Source organism: Ceratina calcarata, unplaced genomic scaffold (genome assembly GCF_001652005.2).
Source record: "Ceratina calcarata isolate Rehan_Ccalc_2016 unplaced genomic scaffold, ASM165200v1 scaffold569.2, whole genome shotgun sequence".
NCBI classification, from domain to species: domain Eukaryota; kingdom Metazoa; phylum Arthropoda; class Insecta; order Hymenoptera; family Apidae; genus Ceratina; species Ceratina calcarata.
In genome coordinates, this window is record NW_017176894.1 from 1055190 (window position 1) to 1075856 (window position 20667).

The 20667-nt window shown below is 43.0% G+C and overlaps 1 protein-coding gene across 4 annotated transcripts in view; it reads right to left on the reverse strand.

Annotated features, from left to right (window-relative positions):
• Window positions 1-19661, reverse strand: part of Rgk3 (Rad, Gem/Kir family member 3) — a 29952-nt gene extending 10291 nt beyond the window's left edge. Inside the window, exons 1-4 of one of the 4 annotated variants that reach the window (XM_026817255.1) lie at window positions 19458-19661; window positions 17366-17924; window positions 14662-14922; window positions 1140-1355 (exon numbers count right to left, since the gene is read on the reverse strand). In XM_026817255.1, the coding sequence (XP_026673056.1) occupies window positions 1140-1355; window positions 14662-14922; window positions 17366-17618 (730 nt within the window). In that variant the 5' untranslated portion in view covers window positions 17619-17924; window positions 19458-19661. The other 3 variants (XM_018032218.2, XM_026817254.1, XM_026817256.1) reach the window with 3 other exon arrangements.
• Window positions 19662-20667: the final 1006 nt, after the last annotated feature.

A 20667-nucleotide genomic window follows, 5' to 3' on the forward strand; every position in this document is an offset into this window, starting at 1 on the left:
CGTCTCGTATAAGACGAAGCGAGATAAACTAGAAATGTAACAGAGTTCATGAAAAAAATAAATTCGATTGATCATTCGATACTTGATATAAAATTCATGAAAAATGATTAAGAGAGAATTTAACGTTTGCTTTTGCTTCTGTATTGTTTTTTTTCTCCGTTATAAAACCCAGCAGGGCCGAGTTACACAGTTATAAAAGAACATAGCAACTTTCCAAACAGTGCAATATTTCCCAGCGGCGTTTAAACGTGACGCTATAAACCACGGCTAGCCGGAGTACTTGCGCGCAGCGGAAAACGTGGCGACCTTTAACTTTATTAAGGCATATTTCATTCCGGTTTGACCCGGCCGGAAATCTAGCTTGCCAATATCCCAGGGTCTCACGTACGCGTCTCAAACGGCTGCCACTCTCTCCACGACGCGCGACGGACGATCAAATTTTCACCCGCTTATTAATGACCAGTCGCACCGAACGTAATCAAATTTCCAGTAACGATGCTTCACAGGTTTATCGGCTGCTTCAATACGTCATCAGACGAATTATTACGTCGATCGACGGATCAATTGATAGGCGACGATTAATTATCAGATTACGTTCAATTAGAATCATAGGATCAAATACGAGACAGGAATTATAAGATCTATTTTATTAAGACTAGAACTACCGGCGATTAACGGCGGGTCAAAATGACTCATTTCTCAAGTTAATAAGACATAAGAAAAGACGTAGCAATTTTTACGTTTTTATCAGTGAAAATTGGATAATAAATTGATAATGATAATAATAATAATTTAATAAGAAAAAGTCACACAAAATTTTAGAAAACGAGACGTACTGAATGTGACTAATGATTATAAGAAATGCCAAACAAGTAATTTTTACCACTTTTGGTAGATCCAGTGTTAATAAAATAACAAGAAAAATTGATTATTACGTCAATTACCAAAACCAGTGATAAATGAATGCCGAATGATGTCTGATTCATGAATAATTAAAGTGACTCGTCCGTTGACCGGCGCGACGATCATCCGCCACTAAAATTATCAGATCGAATGATAGGTCGCATGATTGATATTAATTAAATGAATAATTACATGGATGATCGCAAGGTTCTTTGTATAAGTGACACGTAACGCACCTTTTTGCCTGTCGTACGCGTTGATGCATTCGCTGGTCATAAATTGGCTGATGAGGGCGGTTTTCCCGACGCCCGTGGCACCGAGCATCGCCACCGTGTAGGAGGTGATATCTTTCGCTGGTAGATTACGTTTATCCTCGTTCTCCACGTCGGCCGGTGCCAGCGAGTTCGACCTTGATCTTCTTCTTCGAAAAGAGTCGCCCCTGTTAACCACACCTGTAACGCAAGTATTGAAAATCGACGATGAAACGGGGACATCGGATTTGAAAAAGTCCAATGCACATCACTGATTGGATCTCTCTGATAGTACGTAATTCGTCGTCTCATCGATGATCGGTAATTGCCAATGTGTGAGAATGCAAATTTCGTGTGACCTACATAACGTAATTCTCTATTGGGAGAAAAATATTCCTTTCAGATCGGTAAGTGAACGTTATCAGAGATCTGATAAACTATATTGAGATTTACGTGGTACACACGTTATTTAAACTGTGGAAACAAAGGGTTCATCAGAGGCAAATAAATATGTACGTGGGAAGCGTCTTCTTGTTTACATTTCTCCGAGCTCGGAACGCGCCATTAAATATTCATAAGGTTATTGGTTTTATCAGGGGAAACGGGATTCGTTTCCGTCCCGTTTATGTGTAAATAAATTTTGTGATAAAAATACGTTCGCTCCCACTCCGATGAAATGATTTTTCGGTCACGGCCAATCGCGAGGAAGACTCAAGGAGACCCGCGACTCTAACTATGCTTCTGCCCAACGAATTTTGAATCAGACACGGTGTCATTAGATTAATTTACACTTGAAGAAACGAATCGATGAAATTACGATTCGAACCTGATGTTACATTGCATTATTTGAAAACACTTTCAAATTTAGATGTAAAACGAGAAAGCGAAGAACTGCATATTGAACATGATACAAAGAGAAGTTCTCCGAACGTTGAATAAAATCTGATGACGAGTTAGACTGGTAATTAGATTAAAGCGAGACGGTGTAAATATTCGCGAACGAGTAAATCAAAACGGCGAGCGCGACTCGTTTACGAAATTACTTCAGACCTGTCGGTACCTGTTGAGAGCGTTTAACGACTGAGGGAATCGAGCGAACTCTGTCACAAACCAGAACAGCATCAGCGAAGGTCGATATTCGGCGTGTGACCCTGCGCTCAAAGGATTTCACCTGTGAATTCGTTCCGACCGATACGCACACCTTGGAATGTAGGTATGTATCGTCTGTCAGAATAGAATCACGTCTGAAATTGACAGGACAATTAATTCGACCAACCGGCGTTGCATAATCTGTTATGAAATCGATAAAGGCACATTCCGAAGACAGTTTTTGTAGAAAGAATCATGGATTTGTTTTCTAACGAAACTGAATTAAGAAGATCATTTAAACAACAGGTCTGAATCTTGTGAATCAATACAGAGCACACTTGAAACACTCTGGAATGTGCAAGAAATACGATTGGTGCTACGTAATATAAATTAGATGGTATGAGATGAACGCGATATTTAATGTACATTTTATCTCGTAAATTCATCGCTTCGTGAGTAATTCAGGTATTAAAGAACTTGTTGTACGGATGTTTTCTAGGAACTCGTTATCGGACGACGACAATGCTAATTACGAGGTAGGCAGCCGGTGGTACGGCTGGTACTCATTAAAGTATCCGCGTTCCGCTGGAAAATAATACCAATAATCCCGGGCCGATAGTTGTAACCTAGTTAGAACGAATTCACCCCCGTTAGTTGCACGTATCGACGCGTTTGTTCTTGATAATGACTTATTGAGAACGCAGGCAAACCGGAACGCGCGAACCATCTGGAGCTGATTTATCAAGTAGAAGTAGGTTGCGCCAGTCCCGAGAATAAGATTCGAATTGTTTCTGCGAAACTATATTCTGAATAAAACCTCGCGTATATTTTACGTTCAATATTTCTAGTTTGATATCTTCTCTTTCGTAAACGCAGCCGAGTTAAAAAAAAGTGTGAAGAATCCTGAGAAGAAAGATTTAGATTTCTTTTGTGTGTTCGCCTCGCCTGGACAGGTTGTCGTTTCCAAGGCGTTCTCAGAGAGCTATGAATGTGTAAATGATGGCGCGGGAAGGTCGGTAAGCACTTTCTCAGCCAGTTTTCTGAATTTTGCATACGTTCTGAAGCCTGTCGAGAGGAAGTACTTAAACATTACTTACCCCCGATCTACGGTTATTTGAATTGGAAATTTTAACAACCGGAAGTGCTCCTCGGGGGTGCAACATGCGAGGATCGAGTGCCAACAATTGTTTCCCTGCTTGATTTAAAAAATTAAGAAATCAGAAAAGGATCACGATTAGTCTGTCAATTTTAACAATCATTTCCTGTTATACAAACAAGAAAAGGTAAATGGCAGAATTGATGTTTCGTTGACCAGTAAAATTAATAGATATATTCTATTTCGCGTGTAAAATGTCTGATCATACGTGAAAGGGTGGAAAGTCCAACATCTTGGTAAGGCGTAAAACGAATTAGCCAGGCACTGTATATTTAAACGTATACGAGTCAGACGAGATAATTCAAACGCCTACGTTAAGTTTCAACTTAAATTAAGCCGAGGTGCAACTGATGGCCGACTAACAAGCTCGTCTCGCGAAGTTCGAGCACCGGCCTTTAAGAAGAGCTTGAAACGATGCTCGTGAAAGGTTCCCTGGCCCAGTCTCTCCGACGCAGCATGGCGTCGAGCGTTTGCGAAGGAATCATCCGGCTTTGAACGACGGCCGGCGTAAAGCGTTAATGGATTCTCGAGAAACCGATGCCATCGGATTTAATCCGACGACGGATCCGAGGAAATAACCGCGGAAGTCACCCGACACGATTCTCAAGCTTTTCTCGACGTTTTCTGCAAAATTGCTCCGACAATAGTCTTCCCTTGAACCTTGTCGACGATTTAATCGAATCGTCGACCCAAAGTGATTTTGACACGACTAATCGGATTCGATGAAACGGTTTCAAAGTAAACAAGATTATTTAAGATGCTGCGAAGAGTTTGACACTCCCATGCGTGATGGAGTGAAATTAATTGGATCGCTGCCTGAGGCCGCAGCCTTCGAGGCTCATTGCAACAATTCTAAACACAGCGAGCTTGCACACGTGTATGTTCAACGCGGCGACGTCGCCGCGAACGTTGCACGGTCATGTATACGAACGACTGCGAGGTGATACGTAAGAACGTGTTGTAACGAGAATTAGGTGATACATGAAACATAAACGAGTCGTCCGAATCAATCGAGACGGCTATTTATAGATCTATCTAATAATAGGAAAAATTCTGTTCAATTATCACGTATAACGGTTGTCACGGTAAACTAATATCCACTTTACCCCGTCCGTGGGAGTCGGCGTCACGTTCGACACGTACACCGTAGGAGTCGCTGTACGAAGATGATTCGATGCGTCCGCGCCGATGTGGGTGTAGCCACGACACGTTTTCGAGACAACGGGCGTCCTGTTTAGCGAGTGAAAACACCGATATCCGTCCGTCCGTCCTTTGGTCCGTTGTCTTTGTCACCGGTAAAACTCGAACGTGCACCACGTGCCGCGAGCCGATCGATTCGACCGAAAGTCGATGTAACTCGTGCGAGAAAAATCGTACGGTAAAGCCGGCCTTTTCGTTAGCAAAAATTCTTGGTGAGACACGCGACGGTTTTATTGTTGAACCGCGGATCTCTCAAGTCTGTGAACGAGAGTTCATTTCGTACGGATAATTCAGGTCAATTAGAAGATCAGCGTATGAGATATCGAATCACTTAATAGAACGATCATCGACTGCTGTATCAGTCAGAAAATTCAACTGTAAGACGATGGATCGATCATCACACGGATCAGGTATCAAGTAATACCTGTTTTATTGCTGGTGAGCCCTAAAGTCTTGGGTATCGGAGAACGGATTTCCGAGTAGCAAGAACGGTTCCATAAACAAAGTACAGGTGCACGGATTTGGCGATCGGATAGGTGAGGGCAGTGTCTATTAATAAAAGTTTAAACGTTGGAACGATTCGAGAGGCTCTGCCAAATTGTTCTAAGCTGTAGCGGTACACACGTCGGTGGGCAAAGAATTGAAACAACAATCGTTATCTTATTATTAATTCTAAACTGCATCGCTTTGCGCGTTACACGTTAATTTAATTCTAAAATAAAAGAGTCCTTCTTCTCTTTTGTAAAACATATTTCTTGTTTCGTATTACGAAACAAACGTTGAGATGGTTTCCTGTTCTTCGAAATTCAAAGGTTCGCAAAGAAACACTAGACAATAGAATCATCTGCATCGTGGAAGAGGAGCAGTCGTCGTAGAAGAGAGGCAAAGGCCGATAACCCTTGAAACAACGTCGCCACGGGGAAGCAGCGCGACGGTGGAAAGGCGAGATATGCGAATTAATGATGACGCTCGTGCTCGGAGGGACGCGATATTTCGCGTGGAACACATGGGCACGCTCGAGGAAAACCGGATAAAATCTCTCCTGTTGAATTTCAACGTGTTGGACAACGCAAGGAAAAACGTGCGCAAAGGGTGCGCCCAAGCTTTTACACCCTTTGCTCGCGAATATTCGATATCGAAACGTTATCTCTCTTTTTTTTCCGACTTTGTGCCACGGTGCCTCTGGCCCTTAGCCGCTCACGTGATGCAGACACAACGCAGTTTTTCCAAAATATTTATTAGATTAGCGACCAGATCGAATGCGAGTTGAATCGAATTAAGTCATAAAATCAATTAATAGATCGACCGTTGTATCGATTATAAAATCAATCAGTAGATGAAATTCCGCATCGACTACCAGCCGGACGGTGAGATAATTCGTGATATGAAGGATAATCGTTGAAGAAAGACGCATCGGGGGCGATGGAACGAATTTAACTCGCCGTCAGTCAAGCCGGAGCGTGACGATGATAAACGGTACCGTTGCTACCGCCACAGGCTCATAAATATTCCGATGTTGTGGCAATATTTCCGTAACCACTTCTACTAACGTGCGAACAGGGCAAGTCGCTCGTAAAAGATGAATGCAAATCCGCCTGTTCCACTTCTTCCCCGCCCCGGTCGCAATTTGTATTCACGAAAAGAGAATCGCGGTATTCGCGACACCGTGAACTTACCTTCGCCGCTGCCAGCGATTCAAATTCCGATACTGTATACGTGCGAATGAGTAATTCATCGAAACGCGGACATTGGACAATTACTGCTACTGCGATCGTCGAAACGGTTGATCGACTATCCGTGAAACATTCTTCAAATTTACGTCATTCTCCCTGAACTGCCTTCAAGACAATTGCGACGCGTGTGCCAACGAATTATTATACACTGAGACGGGGACTAAAAGTTGTACGTGTACTTCACTGCTCATAATGAACGCCTACGAAATTGTTTAAAACCTTGGAACGAAAATAGTGAAACAACGTTCGCAACTTGTTTACTTGCAGCATGTCAAAGGTTTATTAAATGACCACTGGGCACAAAACAAAATTAAGGACTATCGAATTATCGTTCCATTCGTGAGAGAAAGAGGTTTTAAAAAGATTCTCTGTCATTCGATTATGTCAGAAGAGCGACTGGTGGTACCGTGGGCCGAACTGTACGTATACATATAGTCTCACGATGCACGCGTCGCGTTTATAAGTGTGCGTAAAATATATATAACGTATAATGGATATAAAACCCGCGTCCTCGGGTCTATGTAGTTGAAACCGAACAGGGCGGTTTAACGAGATCAGCATGAACACTGCCTGCCTGCCCGGTGGAATTTCATTTTCTCACGGCAAGGAAACTTTCTTAACGAAATTAACCAATGCCGGGGATGTCTGATACTTGAATTTCATCACGACGGAACACGGAACGCGAATACCGTTTCTGTAATGAAGCCTGCAGCGAAGAGTCTATGAAATAGAAGGCCGTTCTTTTTGTAAGGATATACATATACTAAAATGATGTTAGAACTGACGTTCAAGAAACATCTAAACGGAACCATAATGAACGCATCGAACCCTCCGAAAAAAAATTTGTAAACTTCTCCACGTTCATGAAAATGCGAAATTTATACTATATTGCATGAGCTTGCTCGTTCAAACGACCTTAAGTACACGTTTAAATTGCATGACTAAGTTCAAGAAGATGCAATTAATTAGCATCGGTCGGTTAAAAGTAATTGGAAATGGTCGGTGTTAATAAAACGTCGACCATCGGTGCGTTCATTGGTTCACGTTTAGTCGAGTCCCTCTGCATTTGAAACGACAAGATCCGTTCATGCCGTTTAACGTGGAACCTTCGACCACTTCCGCCTCGACTACCGTATCAAGCCTCGTCAATGTGTCCGGGTAATGAAATATCGATCCGTGCGAATCATTATTACATACGTGTGTGTCCAGCCGACGACGTACGCGTGTCATAAAATCTTTGTGCGCATACGAATATCGTGGCGAGACTAACGGGAACGATAAAAAATTGCGTGATCACCGAAAGGATGTTTTCGGTAAATCATTGACGATCGTAGAAACCGATAGGAAGTATTTAAGAGCGATTTGATAGGAGTTGGAATCCGATACTGATCTAACAGGGCTGGGGGTACTTCTGGAAACTTCTGGAAACTTCGAGTCACGACTTAACAATAATACGGAATGTTTGCCAGGCGAACGTTTCCTCAAAGTCGTGCTTTACTACTTAATTATCAGACGCGAAACGTCGGAGCAGGTGAAGAGCTGAATCGCAAGATCTGGTAAACTTCAAACTAACGTAAATGAACACTATCTTTGTGAAATTGTCACGTAGACCGTTTGAGTCCTCGACGATGTTAAAAATTTGCATGTCTCGCATGAATTCTTTTTTACGTAAACGTTTGTTTCGCAACGGTCGCATTTCCTCGACGGTGAAAATTTTCTTTTTGTCGCGAGAACCGGAAAGTCGCAAGAAGCGTTGCTGTTTTCACCAGCTAAAATATAAGTTACGGATAGAAAACCGGGTCGCTTTTTACTAAAAATTTCATATGCTTCTTTTGTAACCTTTCCCTTGGAAGGAATCTCGACGCGAGTAAAACATTTAGATGCAGGTCCAACGAAAATGCAATGTGCAGAAATACGTATTTCAATATTTAAATATGATGCAAATGTTTCATTTTCCATGAAAATACGCAGTCTTGTAATTCATTTCCCAACGACCCTGCAATTCTCCGTATCTGAATATTAAATCTCGTTACCATCTTTCCTCTCAAACAAGTCAGATACAAAAAAGGTCCTGTACAATTTCCTTCTAACTACACTCGTTAAGAAGTATTTGACGATGAACAAAATAATTAATCTCGAAGTAGTCCAGATGGAAAAAATTATATACGACCTTTTTTGCGGATAATCACAGTGACTACAACTTTTACTTGAAGTATTTTTCGAAGTTCTGAGAAAAATAGTTTTCAATTTCACGAGAATTTGCCAACGGTATTAAATATTGTAGTTAGAAGAAAAAATACACAGAATCGTTGTTGTACGTATAATTATATGTGGACCGTAGCTAATTAGTGGAACGTCCCGATTTACTTTATCGTTAATTCACCGTTCAATCAGGCACGAACGCATAAAGAACGAATCATTTTTAATTGCTGCCTTCGTTCCTACGTACTGTTTACCATCGAGATTGAAATTAGCGTGGATACACATCAAGATTTCTTCTCGTTCGACGATCGCATTTACCGTTCCGGGTTATTTACCGAAATCGAGGAGGTTTCTGAAATTGATCGTAGTTCGATTCCTGTGGCGCGGGACTTAAAAATAGAAAAGCGGGCGTCATTTGACAAAACGTTTCTTAACGAACAAAGCGGTTGCACGACCCAATTCCAGGCGCGAAACAATACACCCGCAATATTCGCGCCACTACTGCCCGAATATTTTTAGCCAGCACGTGTGAGAAAAAAAAGGAGAAAATTATCCAATGGCTATTTGAACGAAGCTAATTGCGATAGAAATTTTCATTATACGTTCAAACGAGGTTGAGAGACGACTGATCGTAAAATTAAAAATGTGATATTGGAATCGTATAATTCGTACAATTTTGTTAGCACGATGTATGAAAAGTATTTAAAAAACCGTCAATATATTAATAGAAAGTTAGAAACGAATTTCTGCTGAAACCTGTTTCTCAATCCCTTTATGCAGTTTTCAATTTGGCATTTCCATCAGGTCACGTTTGAATTAAAAAACGTACACGGAAATATAGAACTTGATCGCGCGATATGCACGCGACTATTTTTCGATTCATTCTTCTGGTCATGTGAATACATCTGTTCATTGTCTTTCACAATTCTTTCAAGCGGTGGTAAAAGTGATTCATTTTTGCATCATCCCACCATTTAAAATCATTTAACAAAATTAACACCGTTGGGACAGCGGCGATTATTGGTCGATCTATCACTCGTTTCGAGTTTCGACGGATCGTCCCTGGAGAGAGCGAGGGAGATTTCATCGTTCGCGTCACCTACGGCCACGCGAAAGAACTGAAAACACAGCGTTTACTTTTCTCAATCTTGAAATATTACAATAACACAAAAGAGACGGCAGAATCTCGATTTCGTTGAAGAAGGAACGAAACGGTAACGATGCAATAAAGGAAGAGTGAACAAGGCGAGTGTACACGAGCCTTCTAAATGAAATCAGTTTCGCGTCGTTTCATATTGGACGCTCGTATGTTTGCGGACGGCGGTTAATTAAAGTTGGTATCCGATCGTAAAGTTTGATCGCGTTAAAGGGGCCATAAATCGGGGTGGCTGGGCCACGGAGGAAGGGTTGCGTCGTCGTCTTTCGCGGAATATTTTTAGAGCGGTTTACAGCGTCGACTTTGAAACGCAATAGCACGTCCCGTGTCTCGTACACCGTTCGAACCAACTCACACGACGACGTATCGTCTGCGTACAAACGAACTTTGAGCGAACGTAGAAAAAGTGGTGGGGGATAATGCTCGTTGAACCCTGGAAGAAATTTTCGTTTTATTTCACTCGGTCGACCATGCCTGTGATTAAATAATTTTCCGTACGTCGAGCCGGCAGCCCTTCGTAAACACGGGATTTTCTTCTTTTAAAACGGAGCCAGGGGTGCGCCACAGCGCTGCGCTTTATTTTTAAAAACCCGATTCTATTTCGGTGGCCCCTTTCATTAACTTTTTATTACCGTGGCGAACGCGTTCGACGGTTCCGTGGCACCGTGACTCGCGGCCAACCGCGGACCTTTCACGCCGATTCGCGTCGAAGGTCGAATTCAACTATTTCATTTCAAATTCCAATTTGTAATGGTTTACCGTATGAACAGAATGAAATCACTGACAAAATTCCAGCTACACAGATTTTGCATAATATTCTTTAGTGTGAATCGAAAATTTTGGAAAGCGACCAAATAGGGACAGCTCTTGAATAAAAATCGACCGATCGATGAAAGTGATTCCCTTGTGAGAATGGGAACTACAGATAAAACCTGTTATTACCTAAATGGCGGATGTTAGAAGACGGAAAAATGAGGGAACGTTATTCATAGCGCGCTTATAAATATATCACGGCTCTAGTCATTTCATCGGAGTGTTTATGACGGAAAACACACCTGTATACACATGCCAGCCACATGTGTATTGTATATATATATATATATATATATATATATATATGTATATATTCATATACTTCTGCCTCGTGGCATTGTCAACAAATCGTTATACCGCACTTTACCCATCAGGGCACGAGCGACTGCTCTCTAGTTTCACTTTAATTAACTATCACCGCGATACCATGACGAATTGTCACCAAAAAACGAGCAACGTCTAATTACCTGTAGAATGTAATTAAACTCGAAAATTCTTATTAAACGAGATGCAATGAACGAAATAGAACAGGGAGAGTTGATACGGACGGAATTACAATACAAACTGTAGAACTGCTCGGCTGACACTGAATACCCAAGTGATATCTATCTAACTTTTACCGTAGCTCTTTGCATTCGTATCGTCTCCAAAGTCCAACTTTTGCTACCAAGCGAAGTACTATGAAGATTAGAATGTTTGTGTGTGTGTATCTTAAATTGTATACTGATTGATGTTTGATTATCAAGTGAATGAAAACTATTATATATTACTTACTTATAAATGATTAAAAATTAGAAGGTCTGTTCGTATACCCGGCCTATGTCGTTATGTTTACCAACGACGAGTCAGCCACCCTCCCTGTCCTGCTGGTCCGTTGACCCCACGAATATCCTATGGTTAGGCAAACGTTCAATATCCGAGCTCGCGAGGCACGTCGTCGTCCTACGCCGAGATATTCATTCCGGTCTAACAGGGACCTCTAAGAAAACGCGGTTAACCGTGTCCCTTGTCGCTCTCCCTTCAATATTATCAATCATTATCCTGAACGTGGACGTAATACGCGATTAAATTCAACTCAGACGATGACAGAAACGATCTGATCTTCCACAGACCAGTGGGGAATGCTAGTTTTAACATGATTAAAAACAGTAGTGCATGTAATGAAATGAAAATGCATAAATTAATGACGAGCGTCGTTCATTTTAAGAGTTCTTATTGTCACTTAGAAGACCGAGAACATGAGAGGAAGCAATCGTTTCATCTCGTGAAATCGTAACGTTTAATTATTGTCTATTTCAAAATGTTTGAATACATCGAATCTGCAACGATGTTAACTGGATAATAAACCGACCCGAAGCAGTGTCGTGATCGAATTCGGTGATAACCGGTTTGGCCAGATATTAGAGAGCTATCATTTCGCTTTGACGATCATAAATTCGTCTGACAAAGACATCGGGACGACGATTGATTCGGTAGTTTTCGGTATTAAATGATTCAAGCATCGCGTCGCTCGCAATACCGCTGGCATTAATTGTAAGAGGATTTGGCCGACGTTATTGGCCTGTAGGTATTACACGTTCCGTCCTGCCAAATTGATTAACGAGGAATAACGACGTCGTACAAACCGGCGATGTCGAGGAAACTTTGCTTGGTGATCAATTTCCCCGGGAGGAATACCATTCGAAAAACAATAAAAATCCTGCGCCGCTGTTCCATTTAAAATTCGTTATCGACGGAAAATGATGATCACCGTAAATTAAAATATGTCCTCGACGAAAAATATGAGAACGTGGCCCGACGCGAAAAATATTCCAGCCGGCTGTCGCAATTAGCGTGGGATTTTTTATAATTCGAGGACTGGCAAATGGGTTAAAAAGAGATAACGCGCGCGACGACAGGAGGGCCAAAAAATATTACACACGCTGTTCAACGAACGTTCGGGGGACTGACTGAAAAGGATAGCCACTTTAATTACCGGCCTCGCGGATCGATCGTGCTCGCAGCGGAATTAAACTGACGCGCACTTTTTCAGTGAAGAAAAAAGAACTTGTATAATTATGCCGAGGTTCGTCGCCGCAAGAATTGATGCGTTGAATCGTGATGGTTCGTTGCCGCAAACTCTTTCAACAATCATCGAGCGTAGCTAATCATCGGATCAAACAAACCGATGAACCACGGGAATTAGAGTCAATTCCAGTGCGTGTGCAGTCAGTAAACTTGGTCAGCTTTGATACAACGTCCAGCCGGGAGGTAAATCTGCCTCCGTTCGAAATCAACGACCGTTTCCCGGAAATTGTTTAACGCGAAATCATGAAACGCGTTTAGATTAAAGACTTCGAGCCACGCTAAACATCGTCTGCCTCTGAGGATCTTATCTTTGATCTCCTAAATACTCGGAAGGGGTGGGATCCTCCCTCTTGTTGGCGGCGCATCTAACGATGACTTTACCAGGAATGTCGGCCAACGTTTCGATCAAATCACTTCTTTGGAAACAATGCATACTCTCCGAAATAATTCTCCAGCTAGTTTTCTGACACATGTATTCATAGAAAATCTTTGTAAACATTTTCATCCGAGGAACAATTATTAATTGTTCGAATAAATAATCTCCCAAGAAGATCGCAATTACAGTAGAACCCGATTAAATAAACGTATTGAATCCCGATTATTTTTCTTCCACGTCTCTCGACGAAATTCTTAATGAAACGAGTAGAAGAAAACAATAATCAGACCGTTTCCGGGGAACGACAGTGGTATTATATTATAAGAACCGGGAAACATTCGCAACAGAAGGAACAACAAATATTCACGCGATCAAATGTTTTCGTAGAAATCAACGGTTGCCGGGTAAAACAGCCAAGACGAATATCGATGTAAAACAGCCAAGACGAATATCGATGTAAATCAGCGTAGAAAAATAGTCTATCCCTCTGGGGCAGCGAGTTATTTTCGGAAGTGACGAAGACTCTTCTGATACGTCGAGTCACGATGAAACGATACGAAAATGCACTTCTTAATGAACCGTTGGAAGCGTAATAAGATCCGTAAAGAAGATCGAGAAACGAGCGTACGAGAAGTTCGACGATTCGAGCATCGTCGATGAAACGACCACCGGTGCTGGACGAAAGAATCGAAAGACGAACAAGTAATTCGGCCCTACAGTTATGATGCGCATCATTGCGCGTACCTTGGAACCGCTCGTTTCTCGTCGAGCCAGAAATACACGATTTCGCGGTAGCCGGAGGGAGAGGCCGAGCCCGACGTGGGAGCGAGCGAGAGATCAGCAACGAGGAGATAAGCGAAAATAGAGTATCTATAGTCGTGACGCGGACTCGAGCACGACTTCCTCGAAACTCCCTGATGTTGCTCGCCACGCGAGTCTCCGTTCCCAGAGCCGGTGCACGCTTGAAAAATCGTTTTATCCGTCTGTTTGAACTCACTCGCCTCTGCCGTGCTCGATTCCCGATCCACCGTTTCTTGAAAGTATCTGGACACCGTTTCTCGCGCCGTGCGATACGAAACGTTATCGACCTATTTCATTTACGGACGAGGAAGTGTCCACGTACGTACTTTTGAGCGGCAGTGTAATCGCACGGCCGTGTATCTCGAGGAAAGCCCCACCCGAAACGCGTGCGTCACGTCATATAAACGTGAAAAGGGAGCGTCGACTTTTTTCTGCGAGGAGAAAGAGAAAGAAAGAGAGAACGCGCGAGGGAGATCATTATTAACCTTCGGGACCACTCTAATTTGGTTCCGGATATCGTTCCGATTTTTCGTGCTGCTACAAATAGATCTCCTTTCGGTTTCGTTTGTTATTATACGAGCCTCCTCCTACCGAGTCGCCCACACAGTGGTGTAAGTCGCGCGTTGATCAGACATCACGTGCGCATACATGGGATCTTGTACGTTTACCATGGGACATCGACCAGCTCTGGCGAAGCTTTTAACGCGACACTTCCGACTTTTTCATAAATATTTTGTTACCAAACATCCAGGATAAAATTGAATCGAATAAACGATCATCTGTCGCGCTCGATACATTGATATTATATCGGTAAACCGTGGATTGTATAATTTTATCATATACGTGCTGCATGCAACGCACGATCTTTAAACGACGAGATTCTTAGAAGATCGGTTAGAACCTAACGAGATTACCTTTGCTGGTGAGGCTGAAGCTTCTCAGTCTGTAGCTATCCTCGTCCTCGCCATCCTCCCTCGCGGGCATCTGCGACGAGGAGTCGGGAACGTCCAGAAACGCGTTGCTCTTCCTGTGATGGCTGTGGTGCATGCTTTGGCCCCTTCGGCTTCCTCTCCGCCTCAGACCGGGGCTGACGTCGTTATCGGTCAGCCTGGGCTCGCTGCTGCAGTGCGCCGACTTAACGGTACCCTCATGGTGATGATGATGGTGATGCGCAGCTGAGAATCAATTTTTAAATGCCACTTCTGACATCCCTTTCGTACGTCTGCTTGCATTTGATTCGTTTAAGTATTTTAAGGGAACAAAGAGACTTCCTTGGAAGATCCTCAGCAGACACAGGCTTTTAGAGAAGCCTCGAAAGAACTCAACGATGAGATGCTTTTGATCCCATCAAAGAACGTTCGTCTCGCATAAGATAAATCAAAGACTGCTCTTATTTCGATTCGCTCCCTTCTCTTTTTTTTTCTGATCGCCAAAGTGGAACCGAAGTGATAGATGGTGATCGATGTTGACATGCGATATCGCTCATGACATGCAAATCAATATTTTTTTCTTCCTCCCGCACGCGATGACAAACGACGGCCTTCATTATTGTTTACGATAAAATTATCGAAAGCGACGGTAGTACTTTTGTTGAAATGCAACATGACACGTACAATCTATCACGAACATCGCGTATATTTAAATAATAAAAAAATATCTCAGATTTCGCTGCAACATCGTTTATTACGGAGACGTGCACGTGAAATCGTAATAACGAGCTAATATTTGTTGTTTTCTTTACGAACTTCGCCTTTTACGATAAAATTATTGAACGTGACGTGAAACGCAAGGGTATAACGAGAGACTCACGTGCGTCGAACAACAGGATGTGATGAAATAAATGAAACGAAAGGTCGTAGCATCGTGAAAGCGTGGCGCAAGGGACGCGGTGTACGCACGCTTTTACGCACGCGTTTCACGCTTCAGCTTCTATTCTGGCAGCGTTCGTTTTGGTAGTAGGTCACTGACAGGCTAAACAGGCCTCCACGGTGCCAGTGCACCACAGAGAGATCACCTGACGCGTCCGATTCAAAAATAAAATTACGAGACACCATCTGAAAGATTCTATTGCTCCGTTCCAAACGGTACGACCTGATCTGCCTCGATTCTTTCGTCGGATAATAAAATGAATTACACCGGAGAACGTGAGAAGCGTGCAACGAGAAAACGCGATGGCATTTCCAGCTATTAACCAAAATTCTACCGGGAACAGATTAATTCTTCCTTCGTAAAATCCAATGAATTCTTCATAACGGAAAGATGTGAATACCTCATCAATCAAATTTCATTATATAATTCGTATTAAAAATTAAATTAACAAACAGCGAAGCTTTCAGCTTTAAAGATGTATTGGCTATACAGTCAATCCCAAAAGTTTATGTACCTTAGAAAAACGCATTACCTATAATTAAAAAGAAATCAGACGTCGGAAGAACAATGCTAATAATAAATAGCTACGTGCTAAAAAGTATAGAAGGAAATATCCAATTAAGTATTGACGCTGACGACTAATTTTTTTCTACAAAATTTCGAAAAATGCTTCAAATAAAAGTTATTTTCCTTCTAATTTCGATATTTAACGAGTTACGTATGATTATTTGGCATTTTATTGATGTTGACAAAATCCGACCATCCCAGCGTCGAAACGACGAACTTTTGGCAAAAAATTTCATTTTCCCTTAATTACTCCTAAACCGTTGAATTTACGGGAAAATTGTATACAACCTCTCTTATAGAGGACGACGAGATCTACAATTTCTGTATAAAAGTTTTTCGCTAGCATTAATATTTAAAGAGTTATGGACGAAAAACGAAAAAATAGTTTTTTGCCAATTACTCGTTAACTATTGATGATAACGAAAAACTTTTACATGGAAATTGTAGATCTCGTCGTCCTCTACAAGAAAGGTCATATGCAATTTTTCCGTGTGTCCAACGGTTTGGGAGCAAAATTGGCAAAAAACGAAAATTTGGAAGAAATTGAAGGAATACCCTTGGAAAAATCTCGGAACAATCGAAAATTTTTTGTTGTTGTTTATTATTAGCAATGTTCTTCCGACGTCTGATTTCTTTTTAAAAAATGCGTTTCTAAAGTGCATAAACTCTTGGGATTGATTGTATAGCCAATACATCCTTAAGAATGACAGAACGTAACGTTTTACTTTTATCAATCGAACAGTCGACGCTCGTGACGTCACGACCGCGGCGTCGTTCGTTTTAAAAATGGATGGTTGCACAGGCGGAGGCATTGAACCGCGGAGAACAACGTTATCTCCTACTGTTTCGCGTCCCATCGAATGCTATAGCCCGCGTGGTATCGCTCGCGCGAAAAGTCTAATGTGGTCTTTACTGGAAATTCAGTTCGTCGAGTAACTTCCGAGACTACGTCGACGATCATTCTGCGAACGTACGATCACCTCTAAACAGGTTCCACCGGAGAATCTTCCATCAAACAGAAGAATCGCGTTTCGACGAAATGATCTTCGTATGACACGCGGAAATGAGTCTCGCTACCTGTATGTAAATTGATCGAACACGCGAGACTGAGAAACGGTAATCGAATCAAGAGACATGGAAGCGATTTCCAAGGAGATGGAAGAAAAGTCGTTGGGGTAGTACCTTGGGCAGCGGCACGACGACGTATACTCTTGTTTGCCCCGGAGACACGAGCGCTTTGGGATCTGGTGGCGGGTCTACGTTTCCTGGTCGGCGTATTGGTGTCGGGCGTCCCACTGCCGCTATCCTTGTCAATCTTGTCCCTCTCCCTGGCACCCGAGGGAGGCATTGTCTCGATCATTTGTTCCATGCTCGAGAATCCCGGGGCACAGATCGAGGCTGATCTCGTCTTCCGGCGTAGCGAGTTCTCCGCCATCCTTCGATTTCCGGTATCCCTCGACGTTTCGAAGCGTTCCAAGTCCTGTTCTCGAAATCCTTTATCCTCAGTCTTCGGGAACGGATCCTCCTGTCGCTCTTCCCCTTTGAACTTACGACCTCTCGGAAGAGCGAAAACCACCGGAGTTCGATCGTCCTCGGACGAGTCCGTGAGAGTTCACGCTCGAGCACAGATTCGACCGTTCGATTACAAGTTCTCGCGTGACACAGAGTCTTCGGACGCGACTCGTGGACCTCCACCTCCGCCTCCTCCCCCTGGCCCTCCAGAGAGGACGAAGTTCGAATTCTAAAGCAACACGTGGTATCGCGTCTGGTTAATTGTGAAACTGGACGCGCGCTGTTTCCCCTTCGAGATCTCGGTCAAATTAGAATAATGCCATTCGAAGTAGCACGAAGACACGATTTCATTTTAACTATACTTCGGGATACGTAATTGCGATCGTACGCTCGAGTTCAAGTGCTTCGTCACCTCTGATCACCAGCAAAACGGACGAAACGAATCGTGCGTTAGACTCGATGAAGAAACGAAGTTGCAAATTCCATGTTTAAATGGGATTTTAATGAAGACAAGGACGTCCCTGTTCGGCTTTATTGGAAATGTTCGTACAGAGGATCTTCTGATTTTATTACGTGAACCCGACCGTACCGTCGAATTTTTTGCTTTCAAAATAACTTCCATGGTTCGTCGGAAGCATCGTTTCGACGACTCGAGGAACGGTTTCCCTTTTTTATCGCGGAGAGGTAGAAACGTTTCTGTCCGTTCTAAATGGAACCAGGTGCTTTTTTCGTCGGTGTGTCTCGTACGGGAAATCACGATTTCTGCGAGACGCAGAAAATACATTTTTGGCAACGCGTTCACGATTATTAAATATTGTGGGCTAGGAATAGAAAGTCGTGAAACTCGTTCGACGCGCAAAGTACCGTTGCGCGAGTTCCGAATAATTTATCTCCCCAGCCGGCGGCAGGAAGGGAGAAGGAAGAGAGAAGAGTAAAGCAATTCCACGATTTCCCCGGTCCTCGCCCATTAACATTGTAATTACCCTTTCTAGTTACCCGGGCCCGTAGTTACTATGCCATTTGAAATTTCCTCGCTCCGGCCAGACAGTTTATTTGCAGAAAAATAATTCACTTTCCCAAATAACAGTTTGTCGTCCAAAAAATCAGAACGACACTCGTTGCGTTCGGACCCGACAGAATCGTGCAACAGTTTTGCAATTATGAAGAAACGTGGGTAGATCCCAATGTTCGTCAAACTGCTGAGCTCTTCGTAAGATCATTTCGCCCAACGTTGATCACGATGACGAGGAAACTGGGATTTCTCGAAAGAGGGCAAAGGGCAGGCTCGACGTCGAGCATCCTACTCGCACGCAGATACGACCTTATCACGGTGTAAACTCGCGTAATTTGTTCGCAGACGTACGAAATGTCTGACAAACCCTATTAAAGGCCGCACGGACTGTGCTCGCATGGGTGAACCGTGCAACGCGAACGCGACGTATGCACTGTTATAGAACCATAATAGAAAGTTTTATAGCGCGCGGATGTGTCAGACTTTAATCTTAGCGGGTGATGGACGAATTATTTTCGACTCATTCCCAACAGAACGGTAATTAATTCTTACGAACGAAATATGAATCGTGATAATTGAGAAAAAAGGATCGAAGATACTTTTGCCTGCAACGAGTCCGTCTTGACCATCCCTGGAGGAAACTCGAGAGGAATTTGGACACAAACTCGCTTGCCGATGACCGAGATCTCGATCGTTTCAATGAACGAACGTACGATTAATCGGTGTAAAGAGCACAAGGGTCGCGTTTACCACTTCCGGTGGCCGGCACGAAACGACGATTCGCTGGTCATTTTTCCTCGTTCGCGTAGTCACATGTATCGAGACTCCAAGCGGATTCTGTGTGAAACGGGGAAAAAGTCGACAGGACACGCGCGCGTTTATCGAAAGAACGGGAGCCGAAGCACGCTTGATACACGTTCGACGGTACGCGGCATACTGAGGGTACTCCGGGCGCAGCGACGTCGACGTCGCGACGCCAGGCGTCGTGAAATCTCGATACGCCTCGCGGCGACGCTCGACGAACCTCGTGTACACGCTGGCCAACGTCCAAGATACACGGACCGACTGAACCGCGCTCGTCGTGGTCAGGATACTCCGGAAATTTGCATTCATCATAAAACCGAAAAGCGCAGAAATACGTGAAACGTCAGTTTCGCGTGGAATGAGAGAGAACGAACGAAACCTACGGTCTTCATAATTAGAAAGAGAAACGACGATACAAGTCCTGAGCTAGTGATCGTTATTTGCATCATAAGATAGTGTGAAAAAGAAGTCCTTATCGCCAAACAGAAGATCGTTCAAACGCAAGGATCGTAACGATACGATACGATTTGAAATATGGGGCTGAGGCGGAAGACTGGTACGATAATGGAGATATCAAGATGACTAATGCTGAAAGAAAGAGGCTACCAGCGATCCTGACGTTAACTTTTGGCTAACGGAGTATTTACGAGCTGCCGAGGCATGTTCGCTTACGATTTTACGAGCTCTTCATTGTCTAGGCTCTGAGTTCTAGAGCTTAGAATCTATGAAGAACATTAGGCTGTACATTAGAAGTGTGTTTCGTTCCTTGAGCCGTTCCACTGAAAAAATGGATTTGTTTTGAAAGATCACCTCGGGTATTTAAAATTGGATAGGATTGTTGAAGACAGACTCTTGTATAATACAATCGGTTCGACTACGGACCAAGCAAACTCGATTCTTAATAACAGTTTTGAACTTCTTCGAAAACCAACAATTTTTAGAAGGCATTATATCATCGCAATAATCGTAAAACAACGATGAAACATTTTCCAGTCGTTCTTTCTCTCTTCCAAGAAAATCGTTCAGCTTTCGCGGTTCGACGTTATGCAATAACAATTACAAGAATTATGTACGAATATCCTTTTGACAATGACTCGATTCTAGAACGACCACTTTATCAATAAACTCTCTCGTTGCCGATGACTAATCAATACGA